The 18973-nt window shown below is 34.0% G+C and overlaps 2 protein-coding genes across 2 annotated transcripts; one reads left to right on the top strand and one right to left on the bottom strand.

Annotated features, from left to right (window-relative positions):
* Positions 1–7351: 7351 nt before the first annotated feature.
* Positions 7352–8626, top strand: LOC145094407 (GEM-like protein 7). The gene is made up of 3 exons (XM_079032620.1): positions 7352–7730; positions 7826–8100; positions 8197–8626. Exons 1-3 carry the CDS (start codon positions 7562–7564, stop codon positions 8380–8382), a joined length of 630 nt encoding a protein of 209 aa, XP_078888746.1. The 5' UTR covers positions 7352–7561; the 3' UTR covers positions 8383–8626.
* A 2514-nt stretch (positions 8627–11140) lies between these two features.
* Positions 11141–14324, bottom strand: LOC145095228 (pentatricopeptide repeat-containing protein At5g39680-like). Its single transcript, XM_079033145.1, has 3 exons — positions 14188–14324; positions 13954–14096; positions 11141–13367 (listed from the first exon to the last, which is right to left on the bottom strand). The coding sequence occupies exon 3, from the start codon at positions 13310–13312 to the stop codon at positions 11141–11143; it is 2172 nt and encodes a 723-aa protein (XP_078889271.1). The 5' UTR covers positions 13313–13367; positions 13954–14096; positions 14188–14324.
* Positions 14325–18973: the final 4649 nt, after the last annotated feature.

Here is an 18973-nt window from a genome sequence, read left to right as displayed (position 1 = left end):
GTCCGTCCGTGTTATAAATCTTAATCCCGATTATTGTATAAAACAAAGCCCGAAAATTGTCCCACTTATAAGAAAATATGGTACGGTCCGGTCCGGTCCGGGTCTGATCCCAATTTTTTTCCGGTCCGGTCCGGTCCAACGGATCATATGTTCATCCCAATTAGTCCCTTATCAAACATTCCCCAAGACTAATGAGAGATTTGGTGGTACGACTAAGATTAATAGGATTGTTTATACAAAGCAAAAAATAATTAAAAACAATTAAAAACTCACCAACCAACACAACTCACCATCCAATCAACATCACCCACCACCATCATCTACCACCCACCCACCACAGGGGCGGAGCTTCAACGTTTGATTCGGGGGGCCGAAAATATAATATGTATAAAAATTGGTAAACAGGGGGGGCACAGAAAATTTTTTATATTTTTTGGCCTAAAATGTATAAAATGAAACTATAAGGACTATTTATAAACAAAAAATTAGGGGGGGACACAGCCCCCCTTGCCCTTATAAAGCTCCGCCGATGACCCACCACCCACTACCGCCACCAATCATCCATCACCACCACCACCCACCACCATCTATCCACCCACCACCCATCCCCTCCATCAACACGGAACACCCACTACCATCATTACCGACCACCTTAACCACCCACCAACCACGCTTCACCACCACTTACCACCCACCACTACTACTACCGACGACCCACCACCACCCATTACCCACCACCCCTACCATCCACCACTCAATACCACCACCTACCACCCAATACCACCCTCTACCACCACCACCACATACTACCCACTCATAACTACTACCTGCCACCCACTACTCACCCATACCACCACAACCCAACATGCCTTCCACCCACTACCAGACACCACCAAACACCACCACCACCCATCACCAACCACCCACTACCCATTACCTCCCACCAATATTACCCACTAGTAACTACTCCCACACATACCATAACTACTACTGACTACAACTACACACCACATCCATCCACAACCACCATCTACCACCACCACCACCCACCCACCCACCACTCACCACCATCACCTACCACCAACTACCACCTATTACCCACCACCAACCAACACTGCCTATACCACCCACCCCACCACCACCTTCTACTCATCACCCACCACCACCACCCTCTCCACCCACCACCACATATACCACCTACTACTCATCACTAACACCCACCATCATCCACCACCCATCGCCACCCTAACTAATTACCCCCACTACCTATCATCGCCCGCCCACCCATGTAAATCCATATAAATCATATATGCATAAGTACACATAAGGGGTAGGTGTCATTAGGTATGGGTGGGTGGGTAGTAGTGGGCGGATGCGGTGATTAAGATTGAGGGTAAGTATAGATATAAGAGGGTGTGGGAGGGTGTAGCGGTTTTTGCTAGGGTCGGGTGATTTAGGGTGGTGGCGTGGATATGACCTAATCCATCTCCATTTTTTATCTGGGATTCCTCATCCTATCCCAATCAACGGTCAACTTGTGGATCCCTTCGTTAAACCGGGTATGAGTTTTGGTGGATGTGCCTAAGAAGATATGGGTAAATGGTTTAGGGTGGGTGTACATGTAATTAAGGATAAATGTGGCTGGGGTTGTAGTAGATATGTGTACGAGTGAATGTTGGGTGGGTAGGTGTGGATGGGTGGGTATGAGTTTGGGAGTATGCAAGGCGCTATCAAAGACGCTTACAATATTGAAATAAAAAATCTTTTAATCATTACTAACAATATTCTCATCATATTTGTTGTCCTTTTTTTTGTTATTAAGTAAATTTACAAATTTTCGAAACGTCAAAACTACTTTGGCCAAATAATCATATACAAAAAAAAGTATAACTTTCAACTATCGACTTTTAGGTATCTGTTACCGGTTTCCAACTAGTTTTGGAAAAAACGGTTAAAAAAAACAAGTAAACAATGAAATTATAAAATAATTAAAATTAAAATTAAAACATCAATTAAAAGCAAATTAAAAATATGAATTCAAAATTAGTGTAACTAAATAAAAATACAAACGTAATATATAATAGAAGTATAAAACAAAGAGTAAAACAAATTAATTCCAAAATTCAAATCAAATAAGGAGGAATGCGCCTAAATCTGGATGGTATTTGGTATCGACAAGATCTCTGCCGAAATTGCCGATTCCATGGATATAGATGGATTGAACGGTTATTCCATATTTCCATCACATTTGCCCGCACAAAACCCTATCAAAACCATACCAAAAATGAAGGAAGACTAGCGACTGCAAGGAGTCAAGGCATTGTGAATGATTCTTAAAGGGCCTTTCACATAGACGAAGGGGGTGTTTGAGAGATCTTTTCCATGCTAAAAGTCCTTTTCTAAAAAGAACTTTTTATAAAAGATCTTTTCTCAAAAGTATAAGTTTAAAATGTGTTTGGATGTAAAAAAGACAAAAGTTGTTTTTCAAAGGGCAAAAGTTTCAAAAGTCAAAAATTGTGGCTTAATCACGTTTCTTTTCCCTTTATCAAAAGTTGTTTTCAAAAGATTTTTTTCCTTTTCCAAACAACTTTTCAATTTTTTTTTGACTTTTTGGAAAAGTAAAAAGCCAAAAAGTTGTTTTTAAAGCAATCCCAAACACCCTCCAAATAAGATATAATCAATTATCAATGTTAGCCATGTTATTGAATAAAATAAAATTTGCAAAATTATAGGTAAAAGCATCAACAGGGCATAACCCTTTATTCTTTACATGATTTTCCCATGGGACCATTTTTGAAATGATTATATAAAGTAGGTTGTCTAAAATGATATGAATTTCATCTGATAATTATATCCAAATTTATAACTTTGAGGTATGATATATCTTGATAAATAGAAAACATTGTTAGGCTGCTAGTCTAATGGATAAAAAATTTAACGTCAGAGTTAAGTTTGATCCGTTTCATTTTTTGTCCACTTGTTTAGGTAAATAGGTTATATATGATTATATAAACTAAAATGATAATGATATGCTCATATAATTTGATTTGGAAGGGTGAGAAACCAAACCAGAAAAGCAAATCTAAGCTTCTAAACCTGTTTTGATCAAGAATACATGGACATTATAACTATTTTCCAGTTTTACCCATTTCTATTTTAAATATTTCAAAATTTACAAGGACATGTTAAATTATGTTTTGGGTTTTACTTTTCCCCAATTACTCGACTTCATGTCAAAATGCATATTAATTTACAATTTGATAAATTGACCTACAATAGCAAAAAACTAAGAACACATGGTACAACATGTCTTGCTAATTTATGGTTTTAGCATGAATATTATTCTCTATAGAGAAATCAAAATGTGACTTATACTCTTCTTGGATAATTAATTGAAGCTTTTTAGCTAATACTATTATTTCTTTCAAGTCAAGATATACGTATCGACTTCAAAGTCAAAATGGTTAACTCAGGACCGTTCCAAACATATTTCGGGCCCAGGGCGAGAGAAAAAAATGGGTCGTTAAAAAACACAAATGTCATCAAGTTTTTTATAATAAATCAATAATTAAAAGAAAATTATTTGTATTATCTTCTAAATATAACAATTTCCATAAAAAAATTTGGGCCCCTTTAAATGATGAGCCCTGGACGGTCGCCCATATCGCCCACCCTTTGGGACGGGCCTGAGTTAACTTTAAATCCAAGATTTTATGAAATTTGATTTTAGTATGTCGTATCAATTTTTATCATAGCTCATGCAAGTATTTGAATTAGAGGTGTAAAATATACCAAAATTTAAAAAGTTAAAGTTTCAACACTGATTAAGAGGAATTGGGTACACTTGACTTTGAAATCTATGTCATCCCTCAATTTTTATCATTGCCTCAACTTGGTGTTTTCGGTTTTGGTGCTTGTTGTCCCCATTCACCAACTCTTCCTTCACTGATGGATATAAAGCACAGGTAACTTATTCACTCTTTACATATACACACCTTTTATGCAATTAAATCTTATTTATATGTATCACTTCAAAGTCAAAATGGTTTATTTGTGTGATTATTGGGAGACATATAAACCATCAAACACCAATTATACTTGTTCTTATGGTAACCTTTATTATTGCAGAAAAATAAAGACTTAAAAAGACTCAATTGCAACACACCCCAATCGAATTATATCATAATTTGTATTTTCATCCTACAAAGGAATGGATAAATGACGAGACACATATTCAATATGTAAGAATGATTTCTTAACTAATATTAGTTTTCAATTGTAATATATTGATATCGATGTTACATATAAGTTATTACAATATGTTTTTATGTTGTTTTAGGAAAGTATTCTCAAAATGAAAGAGGATGAATGTACCAAATTAGTTTCGGCGGGAATAAGCATTACTCCATAAATAGAATATAACATAGAGGAACAAGTCATTAACATCGTTTGTGCGAAACATAAAACATTACTATCTGGATGGGAGGCTTCAAGTGGACTTATTATGTGGAAAAAAAGATCTACATATCTTATAAGCAGTGGAAACGTCTCAATTAGCCTCAAAAGATGAAGTAACTTTCAAAAGTAAAGTTACTACACTCGAGGAGGAGCTTCGAGAAAAAAAAGAAAAAGTAAGGAGAAATGTGAAAAGATGCTTCAGTTTATGAACCCAATGTTCCCGGATTCTCAAAACATATTGTGCTCACCTAATAAAGAAGAACTTCATGTATATGATGACGACAGATATATCAGATCAAGAGTAATAGTCATGACCTTTGGTGAAAATTTAGAACTTTTTTCACATATAGTTTAATTATTGACACGTTGCTTATATATATATATATATATATATATATATATATATATATATATATATATATATATATATTATTGTTTTAAGTTTGTATATGATGTCTAGATTATGATACATTTTCCATTTTCGCTACATTTAGTCTTAAACTCATTTACAACTAGTTATTAATACTAAACTTACATTACATCTGAGAATGGTATCCAGTCAGTAAAAAATAATGTTAGAGACCGAATGATATTTCATTTGAGACTAATATTCAATCATTAAAAAAAACATGTTAGAGATTGAATGACATTGTATCAAAAACTAATATCCAGTCATTGAAAAATCATGTTAGGGACTGAATGACATTGAATCTTAGATTGATATACAGTCACTGAAAACCATGTTAGGGACTGAATTCAGTCACTGAAAAATCAGGTTATGGACCGACGGACATTGTATCTGAGACTGATATCCAGTCCCTAAAAAATCTAGTTAGAGTTTGAATGACATTATATCTAAGACTGATTTTCAGTCCTTGAAATACCAGGTTAGGGATTAGATAACATTGTACTTGAGAATGATATTCAATCACTGAAAAACAATATCAAAGACTACATTATATAGTTTAGAAGACTGGTATGCAGTCCCAAATGATATATCAAGGACTAATAAGTAATAATTGGAGCCTTGAAAGTAAGATATTATAGACTGAACATGATATTATCAAAGATTAATATTTAGTCCTTGAAAGATATTATAAGGGACTGATACGACACAAAATAGAGATTTCAATGAAAATACTAGAGACTGATTAATATATTATAAAAGTCTGATATTCAGTCCCTAAAAATAGTATTAGATACTGATATAACATCAAATCGAGGATTTGATGAAAATAAATTAAAGACTGAATGAGATATTATCTAAGACTGATTGTCTGTCTTTGATACTTTGATGAATTAGGGACTGATTTTCAGTCCTAGATACTTAAAAAATTGACTATCTAAGACTAGAACTAGATGTGGACTAGCAAAATCAGACATTGATTCTCATCAGAGACTGATTATTGACTATCAGAGACTGATTATATCAGTCTTTGATACCTTTTTTTTTTTTTTTTTTTTTTTTTCTTTCTTTCTTGTAGTGACTATACCGATGAAAAATATTTCAAACTATACATTTCATACATAACCGAACCAACAACATTTGCCCTTACAAATATATTTAACCCATAAAAATCACCCATTTGAGACTATGCATTAGTTTCATACATTTCAGACTATACATTTTGGACATTTCAGACTAACGATTTTCTAACATTTACGACTAAACGCTAAGCAAAAAAACTGCCCTTATAAATGTTATGATTTAGTGTTTAACTTATTTTATAATTTTGCACTTAATTCGTATTGTAAATCATTTTTAATGTCTTATAATTTGGTAACTTTATAATATATTCAATATTAATACGTATTTTAAGGTATTTATAAGGTCTATTTAATGGAATAGTTTGTTAAATATATAATATAAATTGTAATTATATATTTCAAAAAATAAATTAATCTATATGTAATATGTAGGGACGGTAAACGAAAATATATATTCTTATGCAAAATAAACACTATAAAATAGTAAAGGTGGTGGCCCTAATAAAAAAGAACCTATTGAGGGATCGAGTGGCTTCAAGTAATTAAGGCCTTAAGTTGTTATTTGGTTGGTAGATGCACTTAAGTGATCCCACGCGAGAAGACTATCCTTGAGTTGTAAAGATCGATTACCTTAGGGGCTTGCATGGCTGGTGTGTTCAGCAACTCATAACGGATTATATTTCTTTTGTGTGTCAAGCTGGTAGTAATGGTGGTTTCAATCCAATAGTCCAACTATACAAACTAAAAGACTGACTCTTTTGTTCAATCCCAAAAATGATGGAAAGGTAAATATCAATTTGAGTTAATGTTAATATTTTAAACAGAAAATAAATATCTAGGTCAAAAGGAATTGTATAATATATAAACGTGATACTTTATCGACACTGACAGTATATATATTGCATCATATCTCATATCTTTTGATAGTGACATGGGTTGGGCTATTTGTGATTTGCAAACAGTGGAAAACGTGTTCCAAGATCTGATGAATACAACCACAATGGAAATTAAAAGATAACAAAGCTTCTCTGCCACCACTTTACAGATCATTTTGATATATCAAAGATAAAGACATGAGTAGTACTACTCTTAATTAGCATTTCCATTTCAGGTTCCTTAGCCTGGTTAGCTATATAATTTCCATGTGACTTGTCGGCAGGAAGACTACAATCTGCTTTATGTATGCACCCATCAACATGAATTTACAACCAACTAATTAATATATAGAGATGACTTGGAAAGTGTCGACATCATGAATTGAAGCAAAATCAGCCTCCCCTCCCCCAAAACCAACAAAAGCGAAACCACCAACTTTTCTATTCTCAGTTGAGCACACAAGTCAATTCAATCATAGAATTCACCCAATCTTACTTTATTCTATTCTTTTAATTTGCTCACTTCTAATCACCTGCAGTAACGATGAGACATAGATGACGCTCACCCAACTAAAAATATATATGTTACTTCTTGACATCTTTATATGCCTATATATATCACCATGCATTATTCAAAACACATTACCAAACAACTTGGCATTAATTAGCTAATTCAGATATAACTATTTCTGAATAAGTTGTTCCAGACCAGAAACGCAACCAAAGCAATCCATCAAAATATGGATCCAAGATTCTTACAACATGTTATGGGAATTCCAATTAGATCATCAACAAAGGGACTACTATCAACTGAACCTTACCAACCCCATTGCCCTCTTTCTACTACTTCTTCCAAGATCAATGGCATAGAGAGAAAAGACAGTTTTGCAGTCTGGATTAAAGATTATGGTAAAGTTTATTTCTCTAAACTTGTATATAATAATAAACAACTCAAGTTCTCTCTATCTATGAATCATTAAATATCATTATTTTCTTGTATGCAGTGAGTTTAGGACCCAAACTAATTGAAATCATGAAAGACAAGTTGAACCATGGTGCCAAAATCTTCCGATTTGGGAGCCAACGCAAACTATTTAGGAAGCGCTTCAGCATCAAAGAAGAAGAGAAACTGTTGCAGGCTTCTCAATGCTGTTTGTACACTACAGCAGGTGCCATTGCAGGTGTGCTGTTTGTGTCTACAGAAAGGGTTGCTTTTTGCAGTGATAGGCCCATCATAACGTATTCTAGGACAGGCGAGCTGGTAAAGTTCCAATATAAGGTATGTAGGAGGGGATTCGATCGGAAGTACTTTTCTCTCATGCATGCAATTCTCAGATTTTGAATTATTTCATGACCTTGAAATTGTTCTGTGTAGGTTTCTATCCCACTAGGAAAAATTAAAGGAGTTGAAGAGAGCGTGAACATGAAGAGAACATGGAACAATTGCTTGGAGTTAGTAACGATTGATGATTTCAACTTCTGGTTTATGGGGTTGATAAATTATAAGAAAATATTAAGATACCTCCATCATGCAACTAGTCACGATTGCTTATGCAACTGAAGTTGAAAGAAAATCACCAAATTCCATGTATATTTCGAATGCAAATAGTCCTTTAGTCATAGTTTATTTGACTATTTAATTTCCACGCTTTCGTTGCAGAACCACTTTAATTCTCTCAATTATGAGAAAAAAAATATGTATATATGTTGATATAGGGTTTCAATGTCTCGTCTTCCCTAACTTTAAGGTTAAAGACGATTAACCGGTCGTCACTACAAGAAAATAACTTTTAATTTCAAGACAACTAACAGTCAATGCCTTGATTGTTTTGTATATATTTTTTTAACTGAGTGGGTTGAAAAATATAGGTTTCCGTATGTTGCGGCTTATAAAAAATAAAGAAAAATAAAAGAGAAAAGCTGATGTGACATTGAGTTCAGTGGGTCACTGGGTTGGGAGGGAATGAATCCCTCCTCCCTTAGGCATTGGGTATATCCACAACACCATCACATCAAAAATGTATTGCATCAACATCATTTCATCACCACACTTAAACCATACCATTAGGCCATCGGTCATGGGGCTCACGACAGAGGTTCATGACCATGTGGCAAGTTGTCAGCCACCAGTGGTGAGTATAGAACGTAAAACCATATGATTCACCATTTAAGTTAAATTGATTATTAAAAAAATAAATAAAAAATTATTAGTTACGGGTTTGAATCGGATTAAGTCGTATAATTAAAAAAAATATTTAAAGTTCTTACAATTATATTCGACTACGTCTTATAGATATATTTTCATAATTGTATGATTGCTAATACATTTTTTTAATATATAAAACCAAACTATTTATCACTTAAAATTTGATCACTAATTTTGATTATACTCTACTGTTAATAAGGCTTAAACAATTTTCAACAATATTCCTTTCCACCATAAAAATAGATAGATAAAATGGGAAGATTGTCATATTTATTCTTGGTAATTGTGTGACTATTGAAAGAAATCTCAAAAACTTTTTTTATGACAAAATTGTAAAAATAGTCCTTGTGGTATGCATTTTTTTGGAGTTTTAGTTCAAAACTTGACTTTTTTGGTTTCGTGGTCCTTTTGAGCTAGTTTCATTGTGTTTTTGGTCCCTCTGAATAGTGAAATGACTGTAATACCCTTGAGTTATTTATTTTTCATTTCTTTCATTTTTTTAAAATCTAAATACTTATTTATTTATTTAACTAATTAAAAAAAATAAAAGTCTCCCTCTCTTTCTCTCTCTCTCTCTCTCACACACACACACATAATAAACAATCACCTTCTTCATCTTCTCCAATCATCCCTCCCAAAAACTCAAAAGTTTACTGCAAGAATCAATTGTGTGTATGAACTACATTGGGTTTGATTCCTTGGTCAAGCATTTCAGTGAACACATGGTGTGCACCAGAACAAACCTAACACATGAACACAAACATCTGCAATAAAAAACCAAAATCTTTAAAGCTCAAGTACAAACAAGAAAAAACTCCACCAGATCTTTAAGAGCAACGCTTCTTCCCGTCTTTTCTCCGGTATTTCTCCGACTCCAGATTAAGAGGGTTAGTAAAATTACAAGAATTTTGTCGGAGATTTGCCCTTGAATTTTGTTAGAACCAAATTCCTCTTCATCTTCTTCCTCAGAAAACTCTTCTATACCTCTTGATCTTTAAAGCTTTCAGAACTATCTCTACATGCATCTCCCTCGTCAAAAAAACGATCTACTACTACATAGTGTGCTCAGATCCCTCATCGGAAAAAACATGTTGAGATCGAATCAAAGGGTGCTCAAGCCCAAATCGAATCACCCACCAGAAATCATTTCTAGATTGGTGACGTGCTAAACGAAATGGGTCAATAGAGACGTCAACGGACTTTAAACCCAAACTTAATTACCTACCAGACATGGAGCCTTCGGTTCCGGGTTTTCGACAACGACTTTAGATCCAAATGTAGGCCCTCCTACCTTGTTCTCACTATCATGTGTGCTCAGCGCTGAAACGAAGATAGCGGGGGAGGACAGCTGGTTTTCCGGCGTGTCTTCTCTTAGTTGTTCTAGCTTCGTCGGCGGCTGTGTGAGCTCGAACACAGGTAGCAACGAAGAGGTGAGTATTGGGGGTGATGGTGGATCAAGTGGGGTGAGGAGGTTTGGCATGAGGAGGTTTGGCAGCCTCTTGGCTTGTCGATGAGAGAGAGAGAGAGAGAGAGAGAGAGAGAGAGAGAGAGAGATCCTATATTTTAATTTAATAAAAAATTAAATTAAATAGAAAAAAGATTAAAAAAATATTAGGAGGGCATATTAGTCAGTTTAGCAAGGGACCAAAACCACAACCAAAATACCTCAAAAACACCATTAATCCAAAAAAGCCGTGGTTTGGATTAAAACCCTAAAAAATTGCATACCACAGGGATCATTTTTGCTGTTTTGTCTTTTTTTTATTAGAAAGATAGAAACAGACCATGTCCAAGATGTAATAAATTCCTTTGCGAAAAAAAAAGATAACGAAAAAGTTTAGATATAATCATGTATTGGTATTCTTTTCCTTCTTTATTTGTTATTCATTTTCAATAAAATCCATGTATTGGTATATTTGTTTTTTTTAATCTGGGTGTAATATACAATTTCTAACGGTAGTGGGTTCCTTTCCTTTTGTTTCTATAAATGGGCCTAGCTCAATTTGGATGGACATTGTTTTTCTTGGGTTTGGATTTAAACTTGTATCTTACACAATAATATGAAATTGACAAAGGAACCATCAATGTCTAATACCTTGATTTGAAACGATAGTTATTTTTTTAAGAATAAGATGGTCAAGACTTTAAAATTTTGTTTCTCATGATGATAATCTATAGAGTAAATTACACGACCTATGGTTTGTATATATATGCATAAGAAGATATTGTGAGGATTCATAAGAAGAATAAAAGTGAGATTCATAAGAAGAATGGCTGTATATATGATCTTCCAAGCACAGGAGCAACTTCCATCTTGGAAGTGATGGAAATACCCGTCGTCTCTCACTGTGATCAAACTTTTTCTGACTTTTGAGATTAATTTCATAAAAGAGTGGCAATCATCACACATCTTCCCGGAGGCCTTTATAATAAAGATTGGTGCCATGTCATGTGCATTCAATAGGGCATAACCTACTGCAAGCTTCTCGCTGTGATAACCATCACATTCACATGAGTCTTCCAGTACATTACCAGCATCTGCTTTAATACTAGCAAACAAAGACTTCATCATTTTATGATGCTTAGTAAATTCTGGGTCACCACTGACAACCGAAACAAACTTATGTGTTTGCCTCTTAACCTCAACCCAGCTCAGCTCAGGTTCTTTATTTCTATCCCTAACTATTTTCGTCAATTCAGTGAGGTTTGCAGCTCCAAAACTTTGTAAAGCTTCTTTCTCATCAGCCAACCATTCATCAGGGACCAAATCTGCAAGTCGGGTAACCATATTGTTTTTATCAACATGAGCATTGAGCATGATCTTCCAAGCATAGGAATCAAATTTGATTAATGGTGTCGATGCCATGAAATTAAAAGCTTCATCTAGTTGTCCAGCCTTGATTAGAATTTTCATGATACACGTATAGTGCACTGAATCAGGTTCGATGCCCTTCTGTTTCATTAACTCATAAAAATAGTAGAACCCTTCTTCCACAAGCCCCAACTGTCCACAGGCACTGAGAACAGCAACAAAAGTCGCATAAGTAGGATCTAACTCCCCTGATTCCAACATTTCTTGAAACAAAGCCAACGACTCGTTTCCAAAACCATGAAGGCAGTATCCACATATCATCATATCCCAGGTTCTGATATCATCAGTCGTCATACTAAAAAACACTTTTTCCGCAGCTTTAATGTCGCCAGTCCTTAGGTACATGCTGATCAAGGCATCCTGGACTTTCTTATCACCCTTGAATCCAGTCTTCTCTGCAAATGAATGGAATAAATTTCCCAAACTCATAGAGAATAACTGAGCACTAGCATCGAGTATTACACAAAAGGTAGATTCGTCTGGAACAACATTGTCATGTTGCATTTTCGAAAATAATTTTATTGAAGCCTCATAATCTGAGGAACCATGCATCATTGTTGTCCATGAAACCACGTCTCGAGCTTTATACGCACGTAAAACATTCAGAGCATCTCCAACATTTCCACAGTTCCGATACATCTTGACCATTGCATTACATACAGACACATCAAGCTCGACATCACTCTTTAGCAGCTTGTTGTGAACTTGATTCCCCAATTCGGAATATTTAAGGCGAGCACAAAGACCAAACATACCTATATAAGTAGTTTTGTTCCACACCATATCATCAGCCATCATTTTCCTTATGATATTCAATGCCTCATCCAAGAAACCTTTTTCAACCACGAACATATTATATGTGGAGGTATCCGTTTGAGGGATAGAAACTAAAACCTCCACAGCCCCTACCACATCCGACAACATGCGATACAAGTGTACAAGTGGAGTTTTCACGTACGGATGACACTCTAATCCAGATTTCAATAAATACGCATGCAACTGTCTGCCTAAAAAAACGTCCTCAACTATTATACAAGACGTAAGCACGAGTGCAGATTTATAGTGGTTAAGGCGGAAATCCCGATCACGCTTTGAAACCCATTTTGATTTATATGTTCTAAGAAAACGAAAAGCAAGCCCCTTTGGGAACTTCTCCGAAATTAGGTCGTCACTCCACGAAACTACGTTTTGTTTATTCATTTGATCAAAATCACGGCGTGCAGACATCAGTGCTTTAAATTTTGACAAAATATAGAACACACCATTAGTGCCGGACTGATCATTAGACACAATCGAACGAGCGTGGATTACTTTGCCCATCTCAAGTTTCTTAGTCCCGCAGTAGTTTAGAAGCTTAACATCGTCCTGTAGAAGACGCGTAGGGAAATGCGTGGGACGAATCAGGGAAGACATTACTCTATTTCCACCTTTGTTCACTGATTCCCCTTAAAATACTCCTTGTTAAATACTGAAATCAAAAGTGACATAGATTACATATTTTTCCATCAAGGTGACGTTTGGTTTGTATAAACCGAAATTGATCAAGCAATTAGAAATAGGGCTTTCATATGTTGTTTTAAAATAAAAAGGAGTAAAATGGTAATCTTATACTTTCCTTCATGAGTTGAAATTTAATTCCTTCCTCTTCATGATGGAAAGCTCATCTCATTAAGAATTTCAATTCATTCTCAAAAGTTGAATCAAACATGAGAAAGTGATGGAATTCCAATTCCTCCTAATTCCATAGGATTCCTACCAAAAACAGCCCATGAGAGTTTAGGTTAGTAATTGTTGTTTATTAGGAAAATGTATCAAATTAGGATCTACGTAGCTTTATTATATATGATTCAGTTTCTTATATCAAAACAGACACATAATATTAAAAATAATTATCCTAAATAAGAATATCATCCTTGCATAATGCCTAAAAACGAAGGAGAGCACATAAGGTTGTATTTATTAGGGTAAAAAAGTCGATCTTTACAGCCGGTTAATACAGAAAAAATAAATAAATAAAGCACACTAAAGCTTTTACACCACTGTAAACCATTTACCTAAAAATTCCAAAGGCAAGAAACAATACTAGAGAAGGATCCGATCTTTACAGCCAGTAAATCCAGAAGAATTGCAAAAGCTCGCTCTCGAAAGTGCTTATAGATGATCGAGAAGGCATTAGCAGGATTATGTTGGACTTTTGCTGGCAAACACACGAGTACAAAATAGTCGTTGCTACAGAGAGAGGTGAAGAAGAGTATAATGAGGATGAAGACGAGTTTTAGAGATAATACCTGAAATGTCGGTCGAGGGGAATGCCCTCATTATATTTGATTGTGTTCCAAGTCTTGATCCTTGAATCTTGATAACTATTGCTATATATTGAGTATTGACTATTGAGTAATGTGTGATAGATTTCGTTAAAGGAAAACATTTTATTTAAATCAAAGCTTGAGTTAGCCATAACGACATAACTATGGTATGTGGATTATTTTCTAATTTGTGTTGCAACTTGCAAGTGATATTTGAATGAGAAAAAAACTAAAAAACAACATCCCATAAAGATTTTCCACGAATTTAGTAAAAATCAAGCATATTCCAAAAATAGCCACCAATTTGGTAGGTCTCAACTACAAAATTGCCAATATACTTGCGAAATCATCAAAACTACATAAAAAAATGGCAAGTTTGACCTGCAAACTAACAAAAACATAATTTTGAAATTTTATATTAGGAATCTTGAAAGATCATTTTCAAAGGAAGAACAGTTTTATGTTGTAATTTTGACATGGGGAAATGCAAATAAATAATACTCGTAGAGACTTTTGTAGGTATGACCTTCAAAGTTCCCTACGATTTTTTGAGGTAAAAAATCTTAGGGTTTTTTTTCCAAAAAAAATGTTTATTTTTAAGTTTTATGTATTAGGAATCGGGAGATACCATATTCAAAGAAAATATTGCTACAATAAATTGTTAGATTGAGAGGATTTTACAAAAAAAAAAAAAAAAAAAAAAAAAAAACAAATATGGTGCAAAAATAAGAGGGAAAATGCCTTATGCATGATATTCGTTTTGGATGGATCGGTTCGATCCATTCCAATCAAATTAATCCAATTTGATTTCAGTTTTCAAAATATGAATTCAAATAGGCCAAACTAAACGAATCCGATCCGATTCAACCAAATTACAATTCGGTTGGATTGGTTTTTATAATCCGGTTTTCAAAAATCGAAATATTCTAAAACCATATATAATTAAAATATTAGCCAACTTTATAGAAGAAACAAAAATTATTTAGTTGTGGTTTAAAACTTATAAACAACTACTAAAAATATATTATAATTTAATATTTTATAGATAATTTTTAAAAAAAAATGCATATTACAGTTTTTTTATTAGGTGGAACTTTTTAAATCTATTTGAAAAAATAAATTACTAAATTAATAAACAATTGTAGACATATATTAAAAACATATGAATAATAAAATGTTATTCGGTTTTTTAGACTATTCGATTCTTGTTTTATAAACCAAAATCAATTCGTAAGCGAAAATAATAATTCGGTTTTGTTAAAAGTTAATCAAAAAAATCCAAATATCCGAACCAAATTGTCCAATTGTCCAATTTGGTTTTATCAAAATACTGAACAACCCTATACACATGGGTGAATGGGTGACCACTCACGGACCATTACAGTTTACAAAGTTTACTCATTTTTATAGCTAGTTTAGCGATTTTTAGGTCGTTTAACGATTCCGTACTCTCTATCTACAAAACTACAAAACTGATTAACATAATAGATGATCATTCAGTTTTTGTCTAAAACTAGAAATTTCATATTTGGAAATTAGACTAATTCATTGACAAAGTGTCAAGTGAAGGACTAGGAGATCGAATACACAAAGTTGTGTGTTGATCAAATCCACCATAAGAGTAACAAAGATATTCGTCATGATTTACTAAAGGTTTAGTAAATATGATTATACTTATAAGATTAAATGTAATTCTAAATTGATTGAAAAAGTTTAAATCAATAGCAGAACGAATAAAAAGAATCAAGTAGGCAGAAAGGTAAAAGTTTCTCTATTCTAAGAAGAAGGGAGAGTACCTTTTATGCTTTATGATAGGTCTTAAGGATTAAAAATCATATCTCAATTGATCCTCTAAGTGAGTCTTAGTACAATTATATGTCTAAGAAGAGGAATCAAGAATTGAAGAAATGGTTAAATCAAGAAGTCAATCATACTTCGTTCCAAAACAAGTCTTAGAGTTAAGATTGTGACATTGAGTGACAAGTATTAGGAAGGTTTATAACATTCATCAAATGTGGAAAGTTGTGATGTCTTGGATAAGACAAAAACCAACTGGGACCAATTTATGAAGTGTTTTGATAAATAATACACTAACTCTTGAATATTTGTTTGTCAAGAAATGCTTATTGATAAGAGAATCTTATATGTCAAGGAGTCAGTGGGAGTCTTAATGGTCTTGAAAGGTTTCAAGAACAAATCAAAATAGACCTTATCGATCATCACTAGCACACGAGTTGAGGTTTAAACCTATCGTGTCGACACTATATTGTTTCTGTGCCGTTCCAATTAAGTTAATTATGCACGTGAGTTCTATGAGTTCTCAATTGAATGCATAAAAGGCAGGCACCTTGATCAATGGAAAGTACATTGATAGGAAAGGGTGAGCCGCTTAACTACTTGGAAGACATGGTGGGCAGCTGTGCTACCATAAGGCAAGAAATCAAGATTAAGAAAGTTCGGTCCATATGAATTTGGATTTGTCGCAAACTTTGTTTTTGACAAATTCACATGGATAGGAACACATACACCATTAAAATCTAAATGTCATAAGATTCCCTCCTTCATGAAAATGACTGTGAGGAAATGCTTTCACTAATATAGATTTTAAGTAGATAGTGATTGTGAAATTGTATTCTCGAATTCGATTATGGTTACAGTATCCCTTTCCATGATTTGAATTGTGAGGTTTGGCAATTAGTCTGAATTTTTTAGACATACATATGAGCTATCTAAGGGAAATGTGTATAAGCTTAGATAAAGGATTATCAAAGCGTTAGGTATTAGAAACATGAACTTAAGAAATTCAATAACTATTGTTTTTCTGGAAGTTAAGCTGGTTTCTGAATACATGTCAAAGCTAGTGGAAGCATAAGTGTTGTGTTTATAATAATCATCATGATAGTGGGAGCATAAATGTTATGATAGTATGATTATTATGGAAAGTATTGCAAGTTAGCAATATTAATTATAGAAAACAAGAGTTATACTTTGCAAAGTTGCAATAGTTGAAAAGTTGTTTTGCTATAATTAAGGGAGAGAATATTATGCTTCATTTCAAATTTAAAGATTTAGGTTGTGGAATGTTAATAAATTTAGTCAAAGGTACATAGTGTGTTCTCAAGTTTCGATTATGATTACGGCATTCCTCTTCATAGTTCGAATTTTGAGAACATAGCACATAAAATATTATGGCAGAAGATTGATGAAGTATCAAATCTTTATGTAAGACATTGTGCTTCGTGTCCCATACGCTTCGGGTATAGGATCGATTGCAAATGCTATAATATTTGACCATTCTAAAATTTTCCAAATGTCTAGCGCATTTAGAAGGAAAAAGGACAAGAATCGGTTTTGACTAAGATAATTAAACAACTATCAAAGGACAATCCAAAGTTCGCCGAGGATTGGTCGCTTGTGAGTAGTTAGAAGTATAGTATTGGATGGACCATATCGACATTATTATGAATAGATAAGATTCTATTAAGAATGAGTTGTCATATGGAAAATATGGAAACGTGTCCATATTGGGAATTGAATATTGAAAATCTATGTCTAGATTAGAAACTTTTATGCTAAAGGATGTTCAAAGGAATGTACTTTGAGTGAGAGACATCATATCTAAGGAATTGTCTTGTAACAATCTCCGATAGAGGACTTTGTAATTTCATTGGCAATAGTCATTGTGACTTTAGTGCAGTGACATTACAAAAGAATCGTTGCATAAAATGTTATAATCTAGCATATTCCATAAGTGGCAAGAATTTGATATTCTTTCACTTATGAAAAAGGATTAGGAGTTGTGAAATGAGTATGATTGGAAATGTGTTCAATTTGATCTATTTCACAAAGTAAGAACCATAGGTAAACATTGTGTGCATGCTGGGAGCATGGGACAAGTGTAGTAATAATTCAAGTAAGAAGTTGATCACCCGAAACAACAAATAATGAGGAATTGATATGGTGATAAATAAAAGGTGTTTTATTTATGCTCAAAGGTTTGAGGCCATATGGGATTAGTATTATTCTTGTGTTTCACTTTGCATGTTTTGACTTCCTGAATAATTTAATTGGTTGAGAACAGTCAAATTATTCGAACGGGCCACAGTCGTTCATATGTTGGAAGTAGGTATGAATGAAGACTGTCGTGAATTGGTGTGTGGATTGTCTAAAGAGCATTAGTGTAACACCGTAAATTTCAAAATAATTTTTCGCATAATATAAAAACATATTCATTTAATTTTCATAAAAACATCAATGTTTGAAACTCCAATCCATGAGATATAAAGAATCCCAAGATCACATAACATAAAAATCCCGTGTGTGTGTACTGATCAAGCCAGCGCCTTCCCACGGTCATCACTAGTACCTGAAACAAATAACACCAACACTGTAAGCACAAAGCTTAGTGAGTTCCCCAATATACCACACATAACACATATTAGCCACTCGAGGCTATAACTCTGTGGGTCCGTAGACCCTACTCTGTGAACCCTCTGGTTCTAATCTCTGTGAACCTTCCGGTTCCAACTCTATAAACATGCACAACATAAATCACATAGAAATAATGCAGTACAACACATAACATACATATAGCATACAAATACTCTGTCACATAACTCTGATTACCTACTCAAGGTAAAGTATAGTGAAAAGACTCACCTCGCGTATCTCGATAACTCGCAAATCCCGGAAATCACTCGCGCTCGATCCCCCGAGCTATAATCCCCCTATAACACAATATATCTCTAATTAACACTTTCACAACTAA

Source organism: Lactuca serriola, chromosome 3 (genome assembly GCF_051521515.1).
Source record: "Lactuca serriola cultivar US96UC23 chromosome 3, Lser_US96UC23_V15, whole genome shotgun sequence".
NCBI classification, from domain to species: Eukaryota; Viridiplantae; Streptophyta; class Magnoliopsida; order Asterales; family Asteraceae; genus Lactuca; species Lactuca serriola.
This window is presented reverse-complemented; position numbering and strand designations above follow the sequence as displayed.